This window comes from Corella eumyota, chromosome 5 (genome assembly GCF_963082875.1).
Source record: "Corella eumyota chromosome 5, kaCorEumy4.1, whole genome shotgun sequence".
Lineage (NCBI taxonomy): Eukaryota > Metazoa > Chordata > Ascidiacea > Phlebobranchia > Corellidae > Corella > Corella eumyota.
In genome coordinates this window covers 12,227,439-12,255,049 of record NC_137494.1, presented here as the reverse complement: position 1 = coordinate 12,255,049, position 27,611 = coordinate 12,227,439, and the positions used below count along the sequence as shown (strand labels likewise).

Genomic DNA, 27,611 nt, shown 5'->3' with positions numbered 1-27,611 from the left:
ATTTCTTTTCAAAGATTGCATAATAAGGAGTTTCAATTTTCGATTAGTTTTTTTTAATAAAATGTTCACCATTGATATATTTTTACATTACAAACTATACAAAGCACTTGTGCAATAAACTACATTAGTGTATCTATGCTTAAACAATTATACTGCTCAAAACACTCATAATTAGATTTAGACTCTATTAAAAATTGTATTTTAATGTTAATATTTGTAAGTAAGTAACTAATTTAACTGCATTTAGAAGATTTAATATAAAAATGTGTAACATAATTAAAAAAACGTAAATACTATTTGACCCACCTGAAAATTTTAAAATTTTAAAAAGTGCAAACTTATAAAGTTCAATAACTTATTAAAGTAACCCAAAATTTAAGTCTCGCAATTAAGTTTTCATGATACTAATGTTTGTTTTTTGACAAGCTGCCTAAATGCACCGTCTTTTAGTTTCATTAAATCATCATATGACCCTTTTTCTTGTACGATCCCCTGCCCCCCTAATACCACTATAAGGTCAGCACCCCGAACTGTCGATAATCTGTGAGCGATAATTATTGTCGTTCGTCCAACGGAAACCCTGGCCAGTGCTTCCCTTACTAAATGTTCACTCTCCGCATCCAAGGCACTAAAACAAAGATTTTATTTGTAAAAATAAAAATTATTCCTCAATAAAGTTGTAGGTTTTATTAATCCAAGGATTTTTTGGATATTTTTATCCTCAATGTTAAAAAACAATTTTACTGGCTAAACATAGAGTAACATTTGTTACCCGAACCCAGTCTTGAGTTGACTTTGGCTATTTGGGATATTGTTAATAATAATTTTATTATATAAACTGTCAATAGGTTTTGGCTTGGTAGGAGTTTGTGCCATTTATAGTATCTTACTCAAAAGCACCACTGCATGGATGCAGTAAATATCAAACCCAGGACCTCATGTTGTAAAGCTAAGTGATGCGAAAATAACCTTGTTGCTTCGTCCAACAATAATATTGGTGGGTCTTTCAGTAATGCTCTTGCTATGGCTACCCTTTGTCTTTGACCCCCGGATAAGGTTAACCCCCTCTCCCCTACATGGGTATCAAACCCAAGGGGTAACTTGTTAATAAATTGGAGAGCATTTGCTTGCTTTGCAGCATATTGGAGTTGCTCTTCTGTGGGTTTGGTAAGATTTGAAGCTCCATACATGATATTTTCTCGGATCGAGGCAGAGAACAAGATAGGTTCCTTAATTTAATTGTAAAATTTTGGATGTAAAATATTGTATTTTATTTTTTTAAAATGTTTAAAACAGCTTTCAATTACAAACCAAAAGTAATAAGCAGTCTTGAAATGTCTCCGGCAGTTTAAAATGAATTGTGTGTAATTGCCCGACAATTATTCTGCCCTTTGATTTCGGGCTTAACAGAAGTTTTAACATCTTCTTAACACTATACATAATAGCAGTACAACATAATAGCAGTACTAAGCAGTAAGAACTAAACCCAGGACTTTAGGTAGTAAAACCAAGTGTTCTAACCAATACACCATACTGATAGTGTGTTATATTTAATTAATTTTTTTATAACTAAACATGAAAATGTTTAAAAACTTTAAATTTACTTTAAATTTTACCAATTTTTTTTACCTGTGCCACTGTACCAATATTATTTCGAATCCACATTGGGTTAATATCATTAATGTTCTGACCCCCAACCGTAATTTCCCCACTGTTAGGTTGGTAAAATCTTAAAAGTAAGGCACCAAGAGTTGACTTTCCACACCCACTAGGACCTACTATAGCTACAAAATAAAAAAAAAATATATATTTAAAATTCGAAAATTTAAAATAAAAAAAAATAAAAATAATAAATAAATTTTTTTTTATTTTTAAATTATTTACCGGTAACTTTTCCTGCTTCAATATCAAGATTTAATTTATCAAAAATTAAAGCATCTTTTCTGGTTGGGTAACTGAAGTTGACATCATTAAATATAATGTTGCTAATTGAGGCATCTTTTGTTGGAATTATTCCATCTAATTTACAAAAAAATATAAAAATATATTGATACGTAATGAACATATTTCGAAAAACTAAAATGTCGAAAAAAAAACATTTTACCGAAATTTGAGCCTAAATATTTTAGAAATTAATAGGCACTTTCTAGAAAAAAATGTTTTCTCCATAATATGTTAAAAATCTTAAAAATAGTAAATTATTTTGATTTAATCAAAAATAACACTAACAGCTAATTATTTATTTAAATAAAATATATTATCATGTGTAAATATACCCTTCTAGTTTCAGTAAAATTTAAAAATAGATATTTAACAACAAATAAAATTTTTTGCAAAATTTTTCAGCAAATTCTATTTAATTTACTTTAAATAAAAATAGAAAATTTTAACACACCGGTTAAAGGTATAGCTGGGACTCTATCCACCAACTCCCACAACCTCGTACTAGCACCAAGGGATTTATTAACAGTTGAATAAAAACCGCTTAGACCACCGATAGCTACCCCAACATAACCAGAGTAGAGTAGAAAAGCTGATAGATCACCAACTGAGAGCTGGGAAGCATGGACCATTAAACCACCTTTGTACATTACCATTAACATTATGCAGTTGCCAGCAAGTCCCATCTAAACAAAAATGTTTGTTTTACATTTATTTATCCTTGATGTGGAAAGTTTGATTTTACGATCTAAACATAAAGTAACATCAGTTACCCCGACCCATTCTCAAGTTGCCTTCGGCAGTTTTGGATGTTGTAGAATAAAATTGCCTGATAATTATGCTGCTTATTAAATGTTTACTCAGCAGGAGTACATACCGTATAAAGCACCTTACTCGGGGGCACTACAGCATAAGAGCAGTAGGGATCATACCACGGACTTTATATAGTGAAGCCAAGTGTTTTGAACACTTTTTTTTTGTTTTTTTAAAGCAAATACAGAGTTTTTAGTATGATTCCTATTGCTTACATAATGCACTGTCTTGACATGAGGCGCTATAAATGTTAAAAACTTTTGCTGAACTATAAAACAATCAACAGATTAATTATCTGACTATTATCAATAATAAAATCCCAAACTACCAAAGTTAACTCAAAATTGGGTCAGTATAACAAATATTACTCTATGTTTAGGTTGTAAAGTTGGCCTTTCCACATTGAGAATAAAAAAATTAAAAAAATAATACTATGAGCAATAAATCCTGAAAATCCAATAAAACCTATCAACCCTTAGAACAAAGGTTAATGCAAGTAACTTTTTAAAACACAAACAAGCAATTACCAATCCATAGAAAATAGATCTAGCCACCGACTCATTTTTTGCAAGCTGTAAAACCAGTGAAGTCTTTGAAGCATAATTTAATTCTTCACTTTGTTCTCGGGCAAAAGAACGAACAGTTCGTACGTTGCTTAATTTCTCTTCTGCTAACTAAAAAGAAATATTATGGTGACCGGACAAATCAAATCAACTTGAAAAAAAAATTTTACCTTTTTTTTCAAAATAGAAAAAACAAAATGTATATAGATGATATTAGGTTAGTTTGTCTAAGACTTAGTTAGCGATAACCTTAAATTAACAAAGAACCTAATATAATTAACAAATATGTGTTAATATAAATTTCAATTAAAACCTGGGTTGCTTCAGCTAGTGCAGTTTGTGTTTTCTTAGTAATTTCTCTTACATATCTCCCATATATAACAGCACCTATAGCTACAGTAGGTACCACTGTAATAGTTACCATGGCCAGCTCGGGAGACATAAAAAACTAAAAAATACAACAATAAAATTGTATGGAATATATTACAAATAGTATATTTATTTAAAATTTTACCAGCAGCATGGGGGTCAGACTCTTCGCTTCACTACATTAGGTCATTGGTTCGATTCCCACGGATTATGCTGTGGTGCCCTTAAGTAAGGCGCTATAAACGGTCTGAATTAGTGCTGAGCTAAGACTTAATCAGCAGTTTAATTGTCGGGCAATTATTTTCTATAAAATCCTAAACTGCAAAGGCAATTTGAGACTGAGTTGGGGTAATTAATGTTACTCTATGTTTGAGTCATGAATTCGACCTTTCCACATTGAGGAAAAATCAATATAAAAAAAATATATATATAGATTACTAAAGTGTAATAGCAAAAAAAATTTTAAATTAAACAAACAAATTTAATTTTACTTCAAAAAAATAAACTTTCACATACCATCATTCCTATTCCTGCTGTCATTTGAGCAACAGACCTTAACCCATCAGAAATATTTTGAGTGACGGATCCACTTACAAGTTCAACATCCGATGAAAGTCGATTTATTAATTCACCTGTTCTTGTTTTGTCAAAAAAGGCAACTTCCTGAGCCAAAACTGATTTAAAAACCGTTTCTCGAAGCTGTTTAGTGATCCTTTGTCCTGTAAATATCAACATCATTAAAAAAAATTATTTTATGATTTTAAACAAAAATGACGATGTGACAGTTAAGCATAGGGTATTTGTTAAAGCCACAAGGGCAATCCGTTAAAATCTTGAAAGTAATAACCAGCAAAAAAAAAAATCGTAGTGTGTTGAACCGGTGATGTCATCGGACTACGAGCCGAAAAGTTTCGGGTTTGAGCCGCACCAACGCCACACTATTTACCCCAGAGCCCAGGATTTAAGGATAGCTCGGACACATCCCAAACCGCACACCCATACCCGATAAAAATATCAAAAACCTATCCCCCTAGGGAAATATGAAAAAAAACTCCCTATACAGCCAACTTTATACTGGATTAACATCTTAAATATAATAGAGCTTAGTGGACAACGTCTAATTTATATGCTTACACAACAAATTAAACTGCTGTTTGTGGTGCACGCAGGTTAATCGCAGGCAAATATTAGTTAAGAGTTGCGACCAAATTGTGACAATTAAAATGCTGACCGTAGGTTTGGCTGTCTACAAGTAGTTTATAATTACCCAACAATTATGATGCATAAAGGGCCATTTCACATCAAAAAAAATCAAATAAAAATGTTTAAAAATTCTAGTCACCTGACATTTGTAGAAGATATACTCTTGCAGCATTAGCCAAACCTCCAATAATAAAAATTGAAGCTAAACCATATGCAATAGGCTGTAAGGTTTCTTGTATATTTCCTGTATTGTTTGCTGCTTGGACAATGTCAATCAACATTCCCATGCAATATGGAACAGCTAATGTGACTGAACTACTAATTATAAGCATCCCTATTGCACCTGTTTTAATTGATTATCACAAGTTAATTTTTTTTATATAAAACAAGCAACATGGTATACTGAGTAAAACACTTGTCTTTACTACATGAGGTCCTGGGTTTGATCCCACTGCTCTTATGCTGTAGCAGACTTGAGTAAGGCGCTATAAACAGGATAAACTCCTGCTAAGCCAATACCTATTCAGCAGTTTAAATGTCGGGCAATTATAATCAATGATATTCAAAACTGCGAAAGGCAACTCAGGACTTGGTTGGGGTAACTAATGTTACTCTATGTTTAGGTTGTAAAGTCGTCCTTCCGACATCAAGGTTAAATAAAAGCAAAAAAGGTATAAAAATATTTACCAGTAATGTAAGCCTTTTCACTTTTTGCCAATTCAAAAAGTCGTTTTAATTCTGATTTGTTGTTTGATTGCAAAATTGAAATGTTTTTATCATTTTTAAACTGGGTAATTTCATCTATTTTGTTTAATTTTGACGACGATATATGAAATTGTCTTGAATTATTATTTAAAGGAATAAAAATCCGTTTTTCATTTCGAAATTGAGATTTTGAAATTGACGAAAAATTTAATGTTTTTAAAAACGTCGACTTTTTGCAAAAACGGTGAAAACAACTTCTTAAAATCATTTTTAAATAAATAAATTGCCTATTTCTGCAAAAAAACGATGCAATTTCATTTACTTATCTAAAAAGTCAGCCTAAAACTTGATTAATTATCAGAAAAATTTCTTAAACTTTCGTCATTTAATCTTCCTAAATGAAAAGGTGGTTTCCCTTATTCAGAACGTGATGTAAACAAACGTCATAGAAATCAAATATTACATTTATTAATATTGCACATCATATCTCAAAATTATTATTTTTACAAGATAAATGCAAAAATTAAAATCACTCAATTGATTAACACACTTTCTATTTTACAAGCGCTGCTCCATACTGTACTTTTTAGTACTAATTTTACTGGGCCTTTTCTTTAATATCGCATACACTGCTACCATTAAAAACAAAACGGATATGGCCAGTAGGGTGTAAAGACCGATTACAGCCTGTGAGACGGTCAACTTAATCCCTATGAAGTATTCAAAACTGTCGACTACAGGGATTTCCGGGGCTGTTGTTGAATTAGTGATGAAATTAACTGGTTGGTTATCGCAATGATCTGTATTGGAGCCCAAACAAGCAGCATATCTAAACCCAAGTAATGTTTAAATAACCTAAATAGTCTAAATGAACCGGCAGCGTGATGTAGTGGTCAGAACACTTCTTACACTACATGAGGTCCTGAGTTCGATCCCCAGTGATCTCATGCTGTAGCGCCCTTGAGTAAAACGCTATAAACGGTCCTGCTGGGCCAGCAACTAATCAGTAGCATAATAACCGGACAATTATAATTTATAATATCCAAAAACGGAGTAACTAATATTAAAATTAAAAATATTTTAAAAAATGCCAACTTACCTCATAACGGTTGCAATATAATTCTGTTGATGAACCCCGTGTATAAGATGTGACATTGGACCACGTGACATGATCGCTACGTCATCGCCGCCGTGAGTTTCAGACGCAAGTGGAACTGAACTTTGTTGGTGATAGAGCCTGTCTTCTGCATTTTTTAAGTAAAAAATGTTAAATTTTTAGCTTGTAGTACATAGAAAAGATCTTAAGGGTTTAGAATGACAGGCCTTTTCTTTTTTTGCATATTTTTTTATCCTCGATGTGGAAAGGTCGAATGCACGACCTAAACATAAAGTAACAACAGTTACCCCGACCCAATCTCTTGTTGCCTGTGGCAGTTTGGGATGTTAAAGATTATAATTGCCCGATGATTGAGCTGCTGATTAGAAGCTGGCTCAGCAAAAGTTAATACCGTTTATAGTGCCTTACTTAAGGGCGCTACAGCATGAGATTACTGAGGATCGAACCCAGGACCTCATGTACTGTAGAGAGTGTTCTTACCACCACACCACGCTATCGGTTAAACAATATCGTATAACAAAACTGTAAATTTGACAGTATAAACGTCTTGTTTACCTGTTGGTATATTAGTTATGTTCTTTCTTGTAAGTAAAGCATTGGGGTCAAGTAATATTGAAGCTGTATTTCGGACACCTTGCCATCCCGGCCCGTTACCATACAACAACGTAGTGTAAGGTTTTCTGTCCAACGCTATCTTTGCATCGTTATCATCAGGCGCTAGTCCTGTAAAAAATATATAACTTTATTTTTAAAGGTTTTTTTAGGTAGTTTTATTAGTGCCAGTTGTGATTTTAAAAAAAATGGCAAAGTTTTACATTCCTTTTGAGTTTGATCCCCACTGCTCTCATGCCGTAGCGCCCTTAAGTAAGGAGCTATAAACAGTATAAACTCCTGCTAAGCCAATACTTAATCAGCAGCATAATTATCGGGCAATTGTAATCTATAATATTCCGAATTGTCCAACTTGAGACTGGGTCGGGGTAACTGATGTTACTCTAGTTTAGGTCGTGAAGTCGACCTTACAACATCGAGGATAAATAAATAAAAAAAATATATATCATAAATTTTTTTTTTTTTACATTTGGCTTACCAAAAATATTGTTTCCTCTGATGCTGTAACCTCCCATACTCATAGTATGACTGTGGTCGGCTGTTACAATAATAAGAGTGTCGCTGTCCGAAGTCATTGAAACGCCTTTAGCTATTGCGTCATCAAACGCCACTAATTCGTGGAGTGCCAAATACGCATTAGCTTGGTGATGCCCCATATCTGTGAAAATTGTGGGTTGAAAAATTTAGGTTCGAATCCAGGCAACGACACTTTTTATTTTTTACTTTTAAAATTAGTTTTGTAAGTTTAATAATAGGTAAACGTTTTTATTTACCAATTCGACCACCCTCTACAAGTAAAAAAAATCCTTCTTCATTTTTCTGCAGAATCTTAAGAGCGGTTTCAGTCATTTCGGATAACGATGGCTCTCCGGCAGAATCGTTTCTTATTCTGTCGACTTCATATTGCAAATCTCCGGGTTGGAATAAACCTAAAATAACAAAAACAAATTGGTATATTAACTTTACAGTATAAAGACTAACTTTGCGGCCTCAGTATAGGAGAACTTGTATAAAAAAACGGCGACATGTTGTAAAAACTGGCAGCGTGGTGTAGTGGTAGAAACACTTGCTACACCACACATGAGGGCGTGGGTTCAATCCCCACTGATCTTATGCTGTAGCGCCCTTGAGTAAGGCGTTATAAACAGTATGAACTCTTGCTGAGCCAGCACTTAAGCAGTATGATTATCGGGCAATTATATTCTATAATATCCCAAACTGCCACAGGCAACTCGAGACTGGGTAGGAGTAACTTATGTTATTCTATGTTTAAGTCCGGCGCTCGACTTTCCCAAATCGAGGATAAAGATAGATACAAAAAAAAAAACTTGAACTTGGTCAGGTGTACAATTGTTACACGATGCGTTGGCCGCAAAATCAGCTCATTAGACAGCTATACAGGTTCTAATTACTTTAGCACAGATTTTACAACAAACTTATGTTAGCCCGACCAAGTCTCAAGATGACTTTTTCAGTTTTTAATATTATGCGGTTTGACTGCCTTATTTGATGATACTACGATATAAAGGCCGCGGGAATCAAACCCAAAACCTTATGCTGTACATATTATAGTGTATCTAAATAGTGTTTTGAATAGCTTGGCCTTACTACATAAATTAAATTAAAATTTAAGTTTAAAGGTGAAAATTAATACTAAAAACAAACCTAAAAGTTTGTCCGTATTTGCTGGGTCAATCTTATCAAACTGTTCTTTGTTCCAAACGTATTCTCCATTCAGTCCTGCTTGTATTTGCTTCATTTGCCATTTTTCTATCAAATTTTGCCGATCTTCTCTATTGTTTCTTATCTTCGGGTACTCTGGGTCGGTTGTAGTTCTTGGTGCAAAATATTTTCGGCCCCCTCCCATTGCAACCTATTTAAAATAATTGTGCAACCTTATTAATATTGTATTAACCGCTTTACTAGATCTTTTAGAGATCTTGGTACCCATGTTCGATTCCCACTAAAAGCAAAATGTTACAATTTTTTAAAACCTAAAAAAAATAATTTTAACTTGTGTTAGAAAATAAAATAACCAAACTTATACTGAAATTTTTTTACAACCATTTAAAAAACAAAATACAGGTAGCTTGAATACGTTACCGGCAGCGTGGTGTAGTGGTAAAAACACTTGCTACACCACACATGAGGTCGTGGATTTATTTCCCATTGCCATGCTGCAGCGCCCTTAAGTAAGGCGCTATAAACCGTATGAACTCCTGCTGAGTCAGCACTTAATCAGCAGCATAAATATTGAGCAATTATAATCTATAATATCTCAAACTCCCACAGGCAACTCGAGACTGGGTCGGAGTAACTGATGTTACTCTATGTTTAAGTCGCGCATTCGACTTTCCTACATCGAGGATAAAGATATATAACAAAAAATACAAACTATGAATTGAACTCTAGACTACAATCTCTTTTACATACGGTAATCATGTCGGAGCTATCATAAAACTGTTGTGCCAGATCTTTACAACCATTTTCTTTTGCTTCGTCAGTTAGGTCGGCGTCGGAATACCAATTTCTGCTTGGCGAGTGGGAGTAGGCGGCTGCTGGCGTGGCATGATTGATTCGCGTTGTGGTTACAATTCCTGTTGATTTACCTAAAAAATATTTTTAAAAAATTAAAAAATTTTGTGCGTTTTTATATTTTTATTTATCCTCGATTTTAAAAAGTCGACTTCACGACCTTAATATAGAGTAACAATTGTTACCCCGACCCAGTTTTAAATTGCTCTTAGCAATTTGGTATATTATAGATTATAATTGTCTGATAATTAAGCTGCTAAATAATTGTGTTGGCTTGGCAGTTTATACCGTATATAGCACCTTAATTAAGAGCGCTACAGCGTGATAGCAGTGGACATCTCACCCAGGCCCTCATGTAGTGAAGTTAGGTGTTTTGACCACTACACCATGCTGCCGGTTCATATTGTTCCTTTCTTATAACTTTTTTTTATATACATAATCGTGAATACAATATATTTGTACATGCCTTTACTTTGTATACAAATTGTATATGTCAACACCAATTGACGTCAATCGTAATCTTAATTAAACAAAGCAAATCAAACTGTCAAGGTCGTAAATATTAATTCGTGATTGTTGACTCTCTAAACTACTTACAAAAATATAAAAGGTTTGGATTTGATTCTAACCACTAATGCAGTGTAAAGCTCTTAACCATGAGAGCAAAAACAGTTAATTACTGTAGCCAAGCCTTAAAACGTTTATCAAGTTAACAATTAATATTACAAGGTCACAATTTGACAACAAGCTGAAATATATAAATAAATCGTGCTTGACTATATAAGGTCCTAGGTTTAATAATCATGGTTGGCAACACGCCAAATTTACACAAGCAATTTAAAATTTAACCTTTTTTTTGTATATATCTTTATCCTCGATGTGGGAATGTCGAATGCGCGACTTAAACATAGAGTAACATAAGTTACTCCGACCCAGTCTCAAGTTGCCTGTGGCAGTTTGGGATATTATAGATTATAATTTCCTGATAATTATGCTGCTGATTAAGTGCTGGCTCAGCAGGAGTTCATACCGTTTATAGCGCCTTACTTAAGGGCGCTACAGCGTGAGATCAGTGGGGATTAAACCCACGATCTCATGTGTGGTGTAGCAAGTGTTCTTACCACTACACCACACTGCCGCCGGTAACCTGAATCAACTTCTTAAAAATAGAACAATTCTCTTTAACATTTACCTGCTTCAAACGCGTCAACTAAAATCGACTGGACCTCGTTTCCCTTAGACGAACTACAGTTCTTGACCTTTGCTTTAGCATTTAAACCAAGTGTGTAGTAATTCGTTTTCACCCCACATAAATAAGCAGTCGCAGTGCTGGCAGAATCGGGAACTTGCTTGTCCACAGAGTAAGTCTTAATAAATAAAATAATTACAAAAAGTTAAAAGTGACTACATTATTTTATATATTCTCATCCTCGATGTGGGAAGGTCGACTTCACGCCCTAAACATAGAGTAACATCAGTTACCCCGACCCAGTCTCAAGTTGCCTTTGACAGTTTTGAATTTATAGTTTATAATTGCCCAATAATTAAGCTGCTGATTGAGCTCAGCAGGAGTTCATACCCTTTATAGCAACTTACTCAAGGGCGCTACATCATAAGAGTAGTGGGGATCGAACCAACGACCTTATGAAGTGTAGCAAGTGTTCTGACTGCTACACCACTACTGGTTCATAAGGTCCCTAGTTCGATTATGTTTTAACCTACAACACTTACTCTTGATAAGCCAGCGTGCTCAAATTGGTCCATAGCTAGTTTAGTCTCTTCCCCAGTTTTTCCTTCCATTTGTCCTTTTAATATTCGTCCAGCTGTTATAGTTGGAATGCTCATTCCATCACCTTAAATACAATATATGATATATTAGTATTGTTCCTATGTGGGTTTTACAATGTAAGGTCTCAAGTTTAATTCCCAACTGTTGCCATGTCGTAATTGTTTTTATTTTAGCGTCAATAGTAATTGCCAAAGCCTAAAAATCAGCAGCAGGAAAGACCAATGAAATATCCGAATTTACAAAAAGCAACTTATAGCTGAAATCAAAAAGGTTGCCTTTAATGCTGTAAAGTTGGCTTTTGTCATATTAAAAATACACAAAAATAAGATCACAGTCGACCTAATGGTGTTGTACATAGTTTTTTTCTATGATTAAATAAAAACCATTGGAATTCTTTAATAAGGCGTTGACCTGTCAAGTTTAAAAACTAGATATGACACTATACAGCTACCACCATATAGCTGCCAAAGCTTTTTTAATAAAATAAATTTTAAATATTTTTTTAGATTGAATTTTATTTTATTATTTGCTTTTTTAATACTCGCCTAAAAATATGATGACATTCTTCGCTACATTTTTGTTAAGTTGCTGATTTAGAGCAATATTCAATTCTTCATTGCCGACGCTGTGCCAAAATTCGCTGGTCTCTTCTGCAGCTGAAATATCAAATAAAAATATATATAACAATAAACATAGCAATTTAAATATAAGTCATTTTACCTGGCCATACATTTTCACAATATACAGTTCCTACAATTAAAAATAAAACGCTAAAAAATCGCATTTTATTTTTTTTTATCTTCTAGCAATGCGTATTTTGCCAACTACGATCTGTATGAACTGTTGTGCATAAAATGGTAGGATTTAATATTTGCCATATATTTATGTTGCAATTCAGTAAACAAAATAGTTAATATGTCATTAAATAGTGTGTACTTTAAACGTTAGGTTTTGATTATTGAAAAGTATGTGTAATTAAGTAAATAGGTACGTATAATTGTTCAATCACATTTTTGTTTTAATTTAGGTATGTGTTCATACAATTTTAGTGTTCGTTATGCATTTTAAATCAACTAAATCGCTAATCGTGCAATCGCAAAAAAATATTGCGCACCACAAACAGGAGTTTTTTTTCTCGTTTATGGCCCCTAACGAATATTTATCGCGGCACCACAAACGGTAGTTTTTTTTATAATTTTGGAGGCATATTATTTTATGCTTGAATATTCGCTTGATTTAATTTTAAATATATGCTATCATGTTGTTGCCGTTGTTGCCCTATTGCCCTTTAATGCGCGTAAATAGAGGTAATAAACAATTATGAAGTCTGAAAGTTAAGTGTATTGAATTCTCTTTAACATGTAACGTGATAGCCCCAACTTAAAGCAAACCCTGTCATAATTTAACAAAACAAAGCACTAAAAAGGGTTAAATAGGATTAACATAAAAGGTTTAAAAGGCTACTGTAACATCTTAATATGTTATTGTATAATAATAGACTATATAAACCCAGTTGACTTTACTAAGTGACGAATTAACTTTGAAAACAAAAGTACGCCCTGTAGGTCGTCTGGCGGAGAAGCGCTAGTTATTTTTAACATATGACACTAGCTATATATAGACGAATACGGTTATTAGTTGCGCAATTGAAGATAATAAACGACTGTGATTATAGTTTAAAGACAAGGCTAGATAAGTCAGACATCACTAAGATAGTTTTTTGATAAGATTGGTTTTGTATTTCAGTACTGCTTATAGTCTAATTTTAGGCTTGTCGTATAAACAAACGCCTTGTAGCAAAAAGGGGTTTAAAATCAGTTTGTCAAATGTATTACTTATAGTCGCATTTGGTTAAGTAGGGAAGACTTTTTTTATAATAAATACTTTTCATATCTTCATTTTAGTATATTCTTGTGATCATATTTACACTTTATAAGTAATTTTACTCAATTTAAAATGGACTCAGTTACTTTTACCCTTCTGCTGGTAAGACATGGGCAAACTGTTAACAACATGCTGCAACTAATACAAGGCCAAAAATTAGACGCTAAGCTTAATAAAAAAGGAAGGGTACAAGCCCTTGCTCTAGGAAGGTACTTGATTCAAAGTTTACTAACATAAAACAATCTTTATAATTGACAAAATGTTAACGAAACGAAATATAAATGTTCTTTTAAAATAACAAACCCTGCTTGAAAAATACTTTAAATCTAGTTTAGGTGGCGTTTTAGATACCCAACTTCTCTAAAAACGCATGACAAACTATCTTTTTCAATGCCAAACTTTCTAAATTTACGTTTTTTAGGTCTTTGAAAGACGAATATTTCACTCACGTTTACTGCAGTGACTTGCAAAGAGCTGAGCAGAGTTGCCAGATAATTTTAAACGAAAACAGTCAAGCTAAGAAAGACGCAGGTACGTATAATGTTATCAAAGATAGCATATCAACCTATAGAAAATAAATTAACGACAACAATATTATCCCTTTACGTCAGAACCCGATGAAATGACAGACTATATTTACGGCAAAGATGAACGACTTAGGGAACGCTATATGGGCTGCCTAGAAGGTTAGATGTTTAAAATGCATTTTAGCCTATCTTTAACTACTTGAAACTAAACGATTTTTCTTAGGTAAACCGACTTGCGTGTTACGTAAACTGGCAAACGAGAATCTCCAGCATAGGAGAATTTACACGCCAGAAGGTGGGGAAACGACACAACAAGTAGCACAACGGACTGAAGATTTTTTTAGGTTTTTTATAGCTCTAAAAAGTCACAAAAATTGCCTAATTTGTTGTACTTTTAAAAAGTGTTTTACACAAATATGTTGCCTATAGCAATGTCGATATTTGGTATCAAACTCAAGAGCTTACCAACGGTGTAGAACCAATTTAAAGCGCTAACTATGCATTTTACCCATAATCAAAATGTTATTCTTTTGACAATTTTATCAACAGTATGTTAGCCGATTTCTAGAAAACAACAAAACCCCAAATTACAGGTAATAAAGTAACAGGTCAATTTAGGTCCCTATGCGAGTTGATATGGATGGAAATGACGTCACAAACAAAAGATAAAAAATCAAATTTACCAACTGAAGTACTGGTGGTTACGCACAGTGGTACAATAAGAGGATTTTTAAAAATGTAAGAAATATATAAGTTTTCCATTTTTATATTTATTTATTCTTGATGTGGGGATGCCGATTTTACAGTTCGACAGTCCCCTAGTGAAGAATAACATGACAGCAGTGCGAAATAAACCCAAAACCTAACATGGTGGCCTTACTACCTTGGCGACTATAGCTAACGTTATATTATTTTATGTTAAAAAATCAATTTTTTTACGATTTTAGGCTAAACGAAAATTACTGGTGCCGTCTTCCTGCCGATATCAACAACATGGTGTGTTGCAATACCAGCCTAACCCGCATTCAAGTGGCTTTAAATAAAGTGGAGAATATTTCGACTAATACTAGCTATGACATATTAGCTAATTGTACAATGCTATTCAATGGAGATCATCTAATAAACTTGAAGCGAAAATCGTCATGTTAATAAACTGAATATATTTGTTTGTATAAAAGTACAATTTTGATATTGCTGGTTTTTGTCACTATTGTTAAAGTTTTTGCCTACACAATTTGATTGAGTATTCATTTGCCATTTTGCATGTTTGTTTTTATATTAACTCTATGCTTTTTTGCAATATTAAGAATGCCATTAAACTATACGCTTTGTGATTTGTATTATTTTGCAAAGAAATTTTTTTTATTTATTTTTTTTTTATTTTGGTTTTTCGCGCATTGATACAAGTAAATAATAAATACGATATACAATTAATATTACAACAATGCGACGGGAAAAAATGACAAAATCAATTTAATGAAATCTATAAAATTTATAAAAGAATTTATAAAAGACAATTTAAAACTGTAACTAAAGTATAAATAGGCCTACTGACCTTTTAAAATTGAATTTAATGACCATATGATAATACATTGTTAACTATATTATTTCATTTTATGTAGAATATTAATTTTTAATATAACGTTTTAATTGTTGCTGGCGCCAATAAAAAACGATACAAAAAACGTTATTTAAACAACCTGAGTAAATTAAAAAATATAAAGCTATTATAAGATAGAGCGCATAAAAATGTTCTAAATTAATTTTTTCTGATTCTGTTATTAAAGTTCAATTTAAAGCATGTTGTTAAAAGTAAAGACCTTTTTGTATATCTTATTAAACTAGTATGATCGTATGTTAATTTAATATCATTTTTATACAGCAACAGCATAGTACAGATTTGCAGTTATATATATAAGCGAATGTAAAGTTATTTTAATTTTTGTAATATTTAAAAAAGAAAAATGAATACTTTACAATTTGGAACTGTTGACCTTATTGTTTTTATTGGTGAGTTTTCATTTAATATTATAAAAAAAATTAAATAAATATAAACATACAAATTTAAAAGTAACTGAATCTGATATTGTATTAAAAGAGCATGGTAATATGTTAACTATAAAAATCAAAAAAAATAGACCCTACCAAAAAAATAAATTTATAGTAAGTTATGCCAATTATTTTAGGTTTTTTATTAATTTTTTTAATGTGAATTAATTTTTTTTGTTTAAATAGCAATGCTTATGGTTTCATTGCTGATTGGAATATTTTATGCATTTAAAGATAGGAATAAAAATATTAAAAACTATGCTTATGGAGGAAGAAATATGGCACCGGTAACACATTGTTTATCTCTGTAACATTTATATATATATTTTGGTATACAAAAATAATTTAAGTGTTAAAAAGTTAATATAAAAAAATGTTTAAGGATTTAATTTGATTCTCTTTTTAATTAAAACTGATATAAAAATTATACTACTAGGTATTTTATAATTTTTTCCAACTCCAATTGAACTAAAAGTTGTTAGGCTGTATTTATATACCCATGGTTTAAAATTTTAAGGGTGTAATTTTTAATATCACCATTAAACTGATGTAAAATGTTTGATATAATTAAAAAAAACACTTTAATATGTTAAACAACAACTTGTACTCAAAGCCTATGTCAAACAAAAATTACATAAGTAACTAATGTTTGAATATATGGCAATCTGTTGTTTACACAGTCTTGAAAATGTGCATGTTAAAAATACTACTAAACCTAGCAATATTGCCAGATTTACATTTTTTTAATTTTTTAATTTTTTTATATTTCTTTATCTCCGATGTGGAAAAGTCGAATGCGCGACTTAAACATAGAGTAACATCAGTTACTCCAACCCAGTCTCGAGTTGCCTGTGGTGGTTTGGGATATTATAGATTATAATTGCCCGATAATTATACTGCTGATTAAGTATTGGCTCAGCAGGAGTTTGTACCGTTTATAGCGCCTTACTCAAGGGCGCTACAGCATAAAATCTGTGGGGATTGAACCCACGACCTCATGTGTGGTGTAGCAAGTGTTTTTACCACTACACCACGCTGCCAGTCAAAACATACTGATATTAATTAGCTTATATTAAATATTGCTAGATTATTAACATACTAAATACTGACATTAATTAAAAATTGCCACACTGCCTAATTTCACAATTTAGTGGTTACACACTTTGCCTTGCAATATAAGGTCATTTATTTCCTACTGCTTATGTCATTGCGCCATTTAATGAGATGCAATGGTCAATCTTTCTGCCATGCCAAAAACCCCCAAAAAAAAAAAAAAAAAAAAAAAGCTAATTATTTAAAACTATTTATCTGACAATATTCTTAAAAAATTTTGCCTAAGTTAACTTGACCCGGCAGCATGGTGTAGTGGTAAAAACACTTGCTACAACACACATGAGGTCGGGGTTCAATTCCCACTGCTCTCATGCTGTAGCTGCCCTAGGGGGTGCTATAAACGGAATAAACTCCTGCTGAATCAGCACTTAATCAGCAGCACAATTACTGGCCAATTATATAATCTATAATTATTCCAAACTGCCACAGGCAACTCGAGACAAGGTCGGAGTAACTGATGTTACTCTATGTTTAGGTCGCACATTCGACCTAAAAAAAAAAAGTCGAGTACAGTGTAAGATATGTGACTCTATGACTGTAAGGCGACCTTTTTTAAAATACTGCTTGACTATATTTAAAGTTACTAAAAAACAACTAATTTAACCTTTTTTGTTGTTGGCCCTTGGTATGTCTTTAGCTGTTGGCAGAATATCAGCTGTAACCTTTATTTCCGGACCAACTGAGACATATTTATATGGCACAATTGCAGGATGGTTTGTTGTCACGCCAATTCTGTCAGGATTCATAGCTATGATATATTATGTGCCATTAATACACCGCCTTAAACTATCGTCAGTGTTTCAGGTATTGTGAGTTTCTACATAAAACATCAGAGATAACAATTTTTTTTTTTAACAGCGTAGTAATGAAGTAATTAAAACACACACTGTCACTACATGAGATACTGGGTTCGATCCCTACTGCTTTAATACTGTAGCATCCTTGATAAGACACTCTAAATAGGATTAACCACTGGTAAAAACAGAATTACCAATCAATTATAAACAGTGTGTGTGTGTTCTTTAAAAAACTGGCAGCGTGGTGTAGTGGTAAGAACACTTGCTACACCATACATGAGGTCGTTGGTTCAACCCCCACTGATCTCATGCTGTAGCGCCCTTGAGTAAAGCGCTATAAACAGTACTAACTCCTGCTGAGCCAACACTTAATCAGCAGCATAATTATCGGGCAATTATAATCTATATAATATCCCAAACTGCTACAGGCAACTCGAGACTGGGTTGGAGTAACTGATGTTGCTCTATTTTGACTTTCCCACATCAAGGATAAAGATATATTTTTAAAAAAAACTGCAAAAGTTAACTCAAGACTTGGTCAGGGTAAATAACGTTACCATATAAAAATATATTTATTAGTTTATTAAAGAAAATACCTTTGTAGATACTTGAAATTAGATTTCACAAGAATGCTCGAAAGCTACCTCTTATCTTGTTATGGCAATGGAGTAAATATGTACTAACCATCATTTAAATAAAAGTTTAAAGAAAACCGGCAAGAACTATAAAATATAAAAATTGTTTATAAATTTTCAGATGTTTTTCATGGCTATGACAAGATACATATCAGGTCTTGCTTTGAGTGCTGTCACACCAATTGGTTTATATGAGTCAATTATGATTATCAGCGTTACCTGCACAATATATACTACAATAGTAAGTTAAAATTTAATATTCAAATATAACCTAGGACCTAATGTCTGTATAGTCTCCAGTGCTACACATTTTCTATAATAATACACACATATTATTATTATTTCCAGGGTGGTATCAAAGCAGTTGTTGGAAACCCAGTGTCAAGTTGTCGTCAGTGTTTTGGGATAATATTGATTATAATTGCTTGCCTATTATAAGATGCTTTCTTTCTCAAGGGGACAAAGCGGTGGGAATCATACCCAGGACCTCATAAACTAAAACAAGTGTTCAGACCACTACACAAGGTTGCTAGTGACTTAAAACTGGGTTAGGGTTAAAAATTGCCCCTTTGTCCAGGCAGTAAAGTCGACCTCTTTTTTGCAGGTATAAATTAATAACAAAATTTTAATCAATTACCGATTTGGTCTATACAGTTTTGATCGTAATCCATTTCTTCAACAAACTTCTTGGACACTATTTGTTGGATTAAGTATCAGTAACTGTAATGAAAATTGAAACTTACCGCAAAAAATATTTGAGCATTTTTTTGTATATATCTTTATCCTCGATGTGGGAAAGTCAAATGCGCGACTTAAACAGAGAGTAACATCAGTTACTCCGACCCAGTCTCAAATTGCCTGTGACACCGTTTATAGTGCCTTATTCAAGGGCGCAACAGCATGAGATCAGTGGGGATTAAACCCACGACCCCATGTGTAGTGTAGCAAGTGTTCTTACCACTACACCTTTTAACTAATCTTGTGATTATTAATTTATAATTTTTTTAAAGCAAAAATAATTAAAAATAGACTATGATTAATGTAAAATTAGTTAACAAAATTAATACATGTTCATTTGCCTGTTGTATCACACTGACTGCTACAATCTTTACTACAAATCTAGATTTTATTCTAGCTTTCTGATAACATATTTTACTCAGCCTGATAATATTATTATTTTAAAAAAATAACTATGGTCGTTCCACGTGGCTATTTAAATTCAAACCACGTGATAACCTCTCTCTAAAATCAACTTCGTCAAATGATGACGTTTTTCAAATTTAAGAAAAAAGCAAAAAAAAATAGAAAAAGGAAAAGCGTTACCATGGTAAGTAAAAGTTAACAGTCGCTAGAAATAACATCTTAAAAAAAAATAGAAAATATTTTAAACCGATTTTATTGTGTTTTAACAAAAAGCCCATCTAATAAAACTGCCTGGCTAAAAGTTAACTCTTGCTCATACATGTATATACTAAAAAACACGGGATGCGTAATTCGGAAACGTATGTAAATGTTTTTTTTTAACATTTAGATATTGTCGATCCAGTAAGGTCGACTTTACTACCTAAACTTAGCGTAACATCAGTAACCACGACCCAATCTTGAGTTAACTTTGGCAGTTTGGTATGTTATTGCCCGATAATAATAATCTGCTGATTAAGTGTTGCCTTAGCAGGAGTTTATAGCTTACTTAAAGGCGCTTGAAGGCAGTGGAGATCGAACCGAGGACCTCGTGTAGTGAAGACAAGTGTTATGACCACTACACCACGCTGCCTGCATAAAACTAAATCATTATTATTTTTAAATAACTCTATCCTAATTAGAAAAAAAACTTATATTATTAAAGCAGCAATTTTTATTGGCTATGCTTCAAATAGTAAACAAATGTGCGCATATAACATATTAGTAAAAACACAAACGGTTACACTTTAGTATATTTTGATTGTGTTGCTTAAAAAAATAAAATCACATAAAACAGCAATTTTAATAAGGACATATTGCACATAAATATCAATTTTTTTAATTAAGGAATTTTTAAAATTTGGTTCAGTTTGAAAAATAGGAAATAAAGAATACTTAAAATTTGTAAACAACACATTGGTAACACAGTGTTTTAACCTTATTCAAATAACAGAAGAAATTTTGGATTTTGAAATAACAAAAACCTATACAACAGAATACATTAAGTTTTTGATATTTTGAGTGAAATAAAAATTCGATTTAATAATTTAAGTTTTTATAAAAGTTTAATTATTTTGGGTTAAATTTTCGACTTTTTTAAAAATCATTGTTTTTTGGTATAGGAAAAATGCATTGGAACCGTATAAAAATAGAGTTGTACAAATGACCTTTATTAAAGTGCATTTTTGATCATTTAAAATTGAAACAAAAGTTTTTAGTTGAAGAATTCCACTTCCCCCGAATTTGAATTTGTTCAAAACCTCTACACACGTGACTTTGTAGCATCACGTGACCTTGCCACGTGACTTTCATATCAACATTTTTTTGGTTTTGAGCCGTTGTAATTTTCTAAATAATATCATCTCATAGATTACACCTTATCATCGCCCCGCAGCGACGGTTATTGTCCTCATATTGTTACCGTGGTGTGGCGCTATTGAGCGTACGTAGGAATTAGGTTTGGTCGACGACATGCTGTATGCTTTCAAGTCGCGAAAAACTGTCGTAAAGAACTGGGCGTCGTTGTTTATTCGTAGCATTTTGCCAGACAATTTATTCATGATTCGACAGCATCTTCCCCAAAACGCGTACCGTTCTGGTTCAATTAGAAACGGGCGAAGAGGGTAGGAAATTTCGTTGCCCATGTAAGAATAGCTCATATACAGACAGGTTAACACAATACACTGTACTTCGTATACCGAGCTCACGCTCTCTGTCACCATCTCGCGGCAGAGCATATACATGAATACGACGCTCGACGGCATGATAAATGTGATGTCCTGCCAGCCTTGCATTAGCAACGAACGATCGACGCCCCGTAACCAGGAAATGACGTCATTGACCTCAAGGTCAGGTACTCGGCGGCAGCGGCGGCATATAAATTCCCCCAAACAGCGAAGCAGTTCCGACGTAGAAGCTTGAATGACAACTTTTCGTGGAGGTGCGTTAGTAGCTCTAGCCTTGTCCTTATTCGTTACAGTATTAACTTTATCTTCTTTTACCAACTGGTTGGACTTATTATTGTTCTTTTCATTATCAATTTTCTGAGTATGTACTCTATCGTTGTTGTTTCTAGGCTTAAAGTTAAAAGCCTCCCGTTCCTTGTTAGTAATCTCATTTACATTGTTCGTCTGTACGTGTACTGCCTTTGTTTTTACCGGTACAAGCGTAGGCTTAGTGTTGATGACGTACAGTGACTGGGATTTTTTAACTGGGTCGTCATGACCGGCAGGAAGTCCGTTCATGTGACGAGCATGTTGAACATTGTGGTTGTGTTGGTTTTGGTAAAGGGTGCCATCCGGGTAAGACTGGGACGGATTGACCTGAAACAAAAAATTATAAAAAATATTAAAAATTAAGAATTTCATTAACCGACAGAGTGGTGTAGTGGTCAGAAAAACTTCCTACACTACATGAGGTCATGCGTTCGATCCCCAGTGATCTTATGCTGTAGCACCCTTGAAAAAGGCGCTATAAATAGTATGAACTTCTGCCTAGCCAGCACCAAATCAGCAGCTCAATTATTGGGCAATTATAATCAATATAATATCGCAAACTGCCATAGACAACTCAAAATTGGTCAAAAAAAAAAAACTCAAAAAATTTTTTAATTTCTGGGCTTTTTGAACAAAACAGATGTAAAAATAAGACAACTAATTGTTTACTTCCCAAAAATAGGATCTAATTAAAGAAAAAATGTCCCTTTTATCCTTTGTTTTTATAGACCAATCAACAAAAAATCATTAAAATCGATAACCAAGTTATTTTTAAAAAATATGACACCAATTAATTGCAAACCAAAAATAAAAAAAAAATAAAAAAATCTGTTGCCAATTTAAAACTCGGTATAGAAATCGTATAAATAGCCATAGAAATCATATTAAATATATTTACCTTCGTTCCTTTGCTACTTCTTCTTCTAGTAGTTTCAACAAGTCGTTTCCATGCCGAGCTGTTAAAAATAAGCGACCTTCTTTTTCGGTTACTATTCGAATTGTTTTCAATATACGGAATCTAAAAATAAAAAAATTGACACATTATTGACCAGGTTCAATTAAATTGTAAGATTTTATGGAAGTTATTTTTAAATTGTTGTTGTTTTTTATGCTGGAAAAAGCAAAAGGGAAAATGTGTGTGAAGACATCTGCTTTGGTTTTTTGTATTGATTTGAAATCGATTGCTTTATGACATCATAGAGCAATCATTAGAAATACTTAATCAGTCGAAAAACCCAACTGACCCATAAAAAATAATTTGCAAACATTTTAATTTAAAAAATCGCAAATTTTTTTTCTTTTTTGAAACACGTTTAGTGAGAAAACTAACTGTGATTTATCATCGCTTCCGGCTGCGTTGAGACTACAGGAAATAACAACGCATAGGTAACATCCTGCCCTACTGCTAACTTACTAGCATGACTATAAATCACAACCAAAAAATAAGCAACATTGTCGCAATTCCTTTACATATTTTATAATGCAATATTAAGCCAATTAACATATGTGTTTTACGTAGAACAAAAGAATCAATAGCCATCTATTATTCATGCATTTACGAGTAATGTATACAAAAACAACTATGATCTTATTGCAACACACGACGCAGACATTTGGGCGACTTTCAGTTCAAAAACTTACAAAAAACTTGTCCAAAAAGGACAGCAGTTGCCGATTGAACAAGGCCCATAAAGCAATAAAGGCCTAATCAAACGGGCAGTTCGGTTGAGCGTATAGTCAACAACCAAAAGTGGAAGTTTCTTAATACACAAGTCAATGAAAGTAATTTTAACGTCTACAAACTTTATGTGATGCATTTTACGAAGTTTTAAAGTTGCAATTTTAAGATAAATATTGTTTTAAGGCTGTAGCTTCCTTAAAAAATAGCCTACGCACTTAAATATTTCACTACGCGTTTGGTATATAATATTTAACAATGAATATATCTAAATCATAACATTATCATCATAATTAAACTGGTTTAGCAATTTTAAACGACTCCTGATGTAATGTGTTTACGGAAATGACGTTATTTGTCGTTGCGTCATCGATGTATTGAACGATTAGCAACAAAAGAAAAATCAAAAAAAAAGTTTTTTAATTATCCTCGATGTAAGTAATAATATTTTCTGCAATTGGCAGGTTATTTTTTTTATTAAAATAGCAAAAATTATTGAAAATCCAACGATTTTTATATTTTATGGCGCACTAAAAAGCATATTATAAAACTTACAATATTTGGCTGTATTTTTTCTTTGCATTTAACGCTCTTTGAAAAAAATTTTCATGTTTTAGTTGAAACAAAAAACATGCGATTGACTCATTTTTCTAAACATTTTTTTTACCAAAATAAATGCAATGACTAACTTACAAAACATTATATCGTGAGTTTAGCAAATGACAAAGCAGTGTAAACGTCCTAATGTTTATTTGCTGTGATATTTAATTTAATAAAAACTGCAAAATTCTTGATGACATCTCTCATGCTTTTTAGTTGTGCCAACTTATTTTTGCCTTTTATGTCTATTCTTAAAAAAGCGTGCGCTTATACCGAAAAACTTTTATCATAAATAATTAATTTAAAAAGAAAAGGTTATAGACTATTTGCCCGGTGCATTTAGATATGCTACGTGCACTTTTCAAGTATTAATCCTTAAAAATATCTTTAAAATAGATATGTTAACGGTATATTGTTTTTAATTCGACTACTATGTGTGTATTAAATCAAGACTACAACAATTTGTAAATGTATGTAAATACAATGCTAATATTGTCCTACACATTTTTAAAGATATCTATTTTATGTTTATTAATTTAATATTTTTTAAACGGCATTTAAATGTTTACCAATACCGGTGTTTTTTTGCTTGTACAGTATACAGGCAAAATCGATAATAAATATTTCCTTATAAAAAGTAAATAGCTTTTCAAAACTGGTATTGAATTATTCATGAATAGCCGGATAAGGTTATATAGGGTTCCAGCTAACATTGCTTTGCGTTTTAGTAATAAAAAACATACAAATTACTAAACTCAATGGTGTTTTTAATAGTTTTTTCCATGTACACTAATATTAATAAGTTTTGGCATGTTTTGAATACGGTTAGGCCTATTAAATTGGTATTTCACGTATTTTCTTTTAAAGTTGACGCATATTGAATACATTTTGGCGTTTTTTTACTAGACATTATCATGTATATAAATGTTAATTAATAACAGACTGGCATGTGTTAAGCTATTAAATAAGCTATGCCAATTTTTCTTGGTATTTTAGTTGATTTATGTATATATGTAAAATCTGTTACCCTATGTTTAGGCCGTAAAGTCGGTATTTCTATATTGAGGATAAAGATATACAAAAAAAAAAACATACCTGTTTTAAGTTTTCAATGCTAGATATTCTCTGTTGGTCTAATTCTCCAGCAACGCTATTACCCATTTTTTTAATTTAAAGTCTTATGAATAATTGAAAAGGCTACTGCAACAAATATGCCAGCAGTCTAGTCTCTATTTTAATTAAAACTTATTTCTAAACAAGAAAAATAAATTAAATTTCGATGTGAAAATTAAGATGTTAAATATTACCCATCGTCAATATTGGATATTATATTTAGGCTAAAATGAAAAGCTTGTCGTAATTATTGGAATTTTAAATTGCTTTTCTATCTCATGGGATTAACTTTCAATTTGAATTTCCAATATGAAAGATTTTTTTAGGAAAATCGATATTTAGAAATCTCGGTAAACAAAGGCAGAATATTACACTGTTTCTGTATTGCTATGAGCAAATAAAGGCTATGTTTCTAAAACTATATTTCTTTTTAAGTGTCTTTTGCTATTATTAAAAAAAAACATTTTAAAGAAATTAGAAAATTTTTTTACATTTCTTGCTCCTTTTACTAAAGTTTTTAAAATTTACGAACTGCTAACTTTAGATACTTACAGATTACAGTAAACCCATTAAACTATATTTAATTTTGTATTTCGTAACGCCTTAATTAAAACAATACAATTTAAGAAGCTGAGACGCTTTGGCAGTAAAACTAGTCCCAAAAAAACAACTTTTGGTACGGGTTGTTTATTCCGTGACGTCACTATTGCTCATTATGATCATTTCCGAGCGCGTAAGAATGCCCGAACTGCAGTAGGCTCAAAACAATGGTCACAAAAAAACAAAACCGAGAATCTGTTATCAGTTGATACGTAGGGCTTACCTAGTTTTGTCATGCTTTAACTTCCGTTTATACTATCCAACGCTATTGGTCTATATGCCACGCTAACCTAGTAAATGATTCATTGTTGTAGTTTTCACAAGATAAATGATGCAGTATCGGAAATGGTTTAAACGCTGCGTTTTATATTGAATTGAAGCCTGTACTGTATACAGTATATACAGTGTTATACACTATCAGTACCATACGGTTTTATGTCTAATAGTATTGCAATACGGAAAACTATTGTTATTCTTTTTAAAATGTCTTAAAACCTGTTTTTGTCACTAATCTTAACTAAGAATGCCAAAAAATGAAACTAAAAAATGTCTAAAAATTTTACTGTTATTTTAACACGTTCTTGATAGTCTTAATCCTAAAAATGAACCTATGAAATCACTACTACATTTATAGATCTGCCGAAACAAAAATAAAACGACTTGTTTTAAAACGCAGCTGCCTCAGAGTAAAAAAAAACATTCGATCGGGTCGATAAGTAAAAATGAAGGCTGCTCTTGCTGAAAGAGAAAAAGGCTAGAAGCCTACGTTTCCTCTTTGCAATAACCCAGCACGATATCATTGAAATACTGATACAATGTTTGTGTTATGTATCCGTTTACTGCGTTTGTATTATTGCATTTTATTGAGTTAGCTATATACATAAACAAAACCGAAAACCAAGCTAAATATAAACATAGCTTTTGTATTTAAGTCTATTTATTTATATCAATGCCTAACCACTACTCCATAATACATTTTTCATAGCTTAACTACACTAGCATTACCTAAAATCTATTATATAGCACCTTACTATACTAATTTCATCATACTATTGTTTTTAGCTAATTTCAACGACAATGCACAATTTTTTATGTGTAAAAATCACCTGACAGAAAAATATTGCAATTTAGAGCATTTGCTGATTACGCAAAACGGTTTAATACGTCATACAGGCCATGACAATAGCTGTTTATTACTTAGATAAAAATCCTAATCTACTAACCGCAAAATTGCATTGACGCATTTTTTTACGTTTCTAATAATTATTTTAATTTTTGACGCAAAAACAATGTTTTGTTGTATTGGATTGAATTTTTTCGTGTTTTAATTAATGTTATTGATTGAGTGCCCTCAAATACTAACGCAGCGTTTAATTATTTATCTACAACCAATTAGATTTTAGAAAAAAATTAAATCGTACTAATTGTAACACCCAAATTTTTAACAAGGCTTCAAAATACTGGGTTTAAATAAGTGTGAAATCAGTTTAACACTTTGAAATTACTTGATTTTATAAAGTTTTGTTAAAAAACCTGACATTTATTGGACTTCTTACAATTTTTGGCTTGACTTAGCCTAAAGTTGCACCATTTAAATAATATGGCCTTATGAAAGCGAAAGATCATAGAGATCTTGAATTGTGACAATTCTAGACAGAAGTCAAAGGCATAAGCATCCCAGAGGCGCGTCTTCTGTCAAATATTTCGTGAGAAAATCGCTTAGTCTGACTGTAAAATTTCCCCCCCATAGCAAATTCCAACTTCGCATATTCAACTGTACCAATGCAGTTGT

General features: G+C 32.3%; 4 protein-coding genes across 4 annotated transcripts; 1 reads left to right on the top strand and 3 right to left on the bottom strand.

Moving 5' to 3' along the window:
- Positions 1-223: 223 nt before the first annotated feature.
- On the bottom strand, positions 224-6,170 carry LOC145753510 (ATP-binding cassette sub-family B member 10, mitochondrial-like). Its single transcript, XM_082569914.1, has 11 exons — positions 6,157-6,170; positions 5,577-5,728; positions 5,029-5,232; positions 4,203-4,405; positions 3,631-3,765; positions 3,282-3,428; positions 2,396-2,627; positions 1,885-2,019; positions 1,630-1,784; positions 970-1,229; positions 224-628 (listed from the first exon to the last, which is right to left on the bottom strand). The coding sequence occupies exons 1-11, from the start codon at positions 6,168-6,170 to the stop codon at positions 397-399; spliced, it is 1,869 nt and encodes a 622-aa protein (XP_082426040.1). The 3' UTR covers positions 224-396.
- A 519-nt stretch (positions 6,171-6,689) lies between these two features.
- On the bottom strand, positions 6,690-11,711 carry LOC145753976 (intestinal-type alkaline phosphatase-like). Its single transcript, XM_082570542.1, has 8 exons — positions 11,590-11,711; positions 11,051-11,225; positions 9,757-9,932; positions 8,989-9,196; positions 8,097-8,252; positions 7,802-7,981; positions 7,267-7,434; positions 6,690-6,838 (listed from the first exon to the last, which is right to left on the bottom strand). Exons 1-8 carry the CDS (start codon positions 11,701-11,703, stop codon positions 6,690-6,692), a joined length of 1,326 nt encoding a protein of 441 aa, XP_082426668.1. The 5' UTR covers positions 11,704-11,711.
- A 1,724-nt stretch (positions 11,712-13,435) lies between these two features.
- Positions 13,436-15,630, top strand: LOC145752967 (fructose-2,6-bisphosphatase TIGAR B-like). Its single transcript, XM_082569346.1, has 6 exons — positions 13,436-13,740; positions 13,953-14,062; positions 14,143-14,217; positions 14,282-14,402; positions 14,677-14,796; positions 15,006-15,630. The coding sequence occupies exons 1-6, from the start codon at positions 13,604-13,606 to the stop codon at positions 15,205-15,207; spliced, it is 765 nt and encodes a 254-aa protein (XP_082425472.1). The 5' UTR covers positions 13,436-13,603; the 3' UTR covers positions 15,208-15,630.
- A 4,868-nt stretch (positions 15,631-20,498) lies between these two features.
- LOC145752249 (uncharacterized) lies at positions 20,499-25,378 on the bottom strand. The gene is made up of 3 exons (XM_082568499.1): positions 25,202-25,378; positions 22,727-22,846; positions 20,499-22,155 (listed from the first exon to the last, which is right to left on the bottom strand). The coding sequence occupies exons 1-3, from the start codon at positions 25,265-25,267 to the stop codon at positions 21,214-21,216; spliced, it is 1,128 nt and encodes a 375-aa protein (XP_082424625.1). The 5' UTR covers positions 25,268-25,378; the 3' UTR covers positions 20,499-21,213.
- Between the last annotated feature and the right edge of the window lie 2,233 nt (positions 25,379-27,611).

Coding starts and splice junctions, on each gene's coding strand:
- LOC145753510 (XM_082569914.1), bottom strand. Junction 3,766..4,202: donor CAGCAGGAATAGGAATGATG/GTATGTGAAAGT, acceptor TGTATTTTTTAG/TTTTTTATGTCTCCCGAGCT. Junction 3,429..3,630: donor CACTAGCTGAAGCAACCCAG/GTTTTAATTGAA, acceptor ATTTCTTTTTAG/TTAGCAGAAGAGAAATTAAG.
- LOC145753976 (XM_082570542.1), bottom strand. CDS start 11,703: ATGAGCATTCCAACTATAACAGCTGGACGAATATTAAAAGGACAAATG. Junction 11,226..11,589: donor AGCACGCTGGCTTATCAAGA/GTAAGTGTTGTA, acceptor TTATTTATTAAG/ACTTACTCTGTGGACAAGCA. Junction 7,435..7,801: donor CAGAGGAAACAATATTTTTG/GTAAGCCAAATG, acceptor TATTTTTTACAG/GACTAGCGCCTGATGATAAC.
- LOC145752967 (XM_082569346.1), top strand. CDS start 13,604: ATGGACTCAGTTACTTTTACCCTTCTGCTGGTAAGACATGGGCAAACT. Junction 14,063..14,142: donor TCAAGCTAAGAAAGACGCAG/GTACGTATAATG, acceptor CCTTTACGTCAG/AACCCGATGAAATGACAGAC. Junction 14,403..14,676: donor CGGACTGAAGATTTTTTTAG/GTTTTTTATAGC, acceptor AGGTCAATTTAG/GTCCCTATGCGAGTTGATAT.
- LOC145752249 (XM_082568499.1), bottom strand. CDS start 25,267: ATGGGTAATAGCGTTGCTGGAGAATTAGACCAACAGAGAATATCTAGC. Junction 22,847..25,201: donor GCATTGAAAACTTAAAACAG/GTATGTTTTTTT, acceptor TTTTATTTTTAG/ATTCCGTATATTGAAAACAA. Junction 22,156..22,726: donor GAAGTAGCAAAGGAACGAAG/GTAAATATATTT, acceptor TTTTTGTTTCAG/GTCAATCCGTCCCAGTCTTA.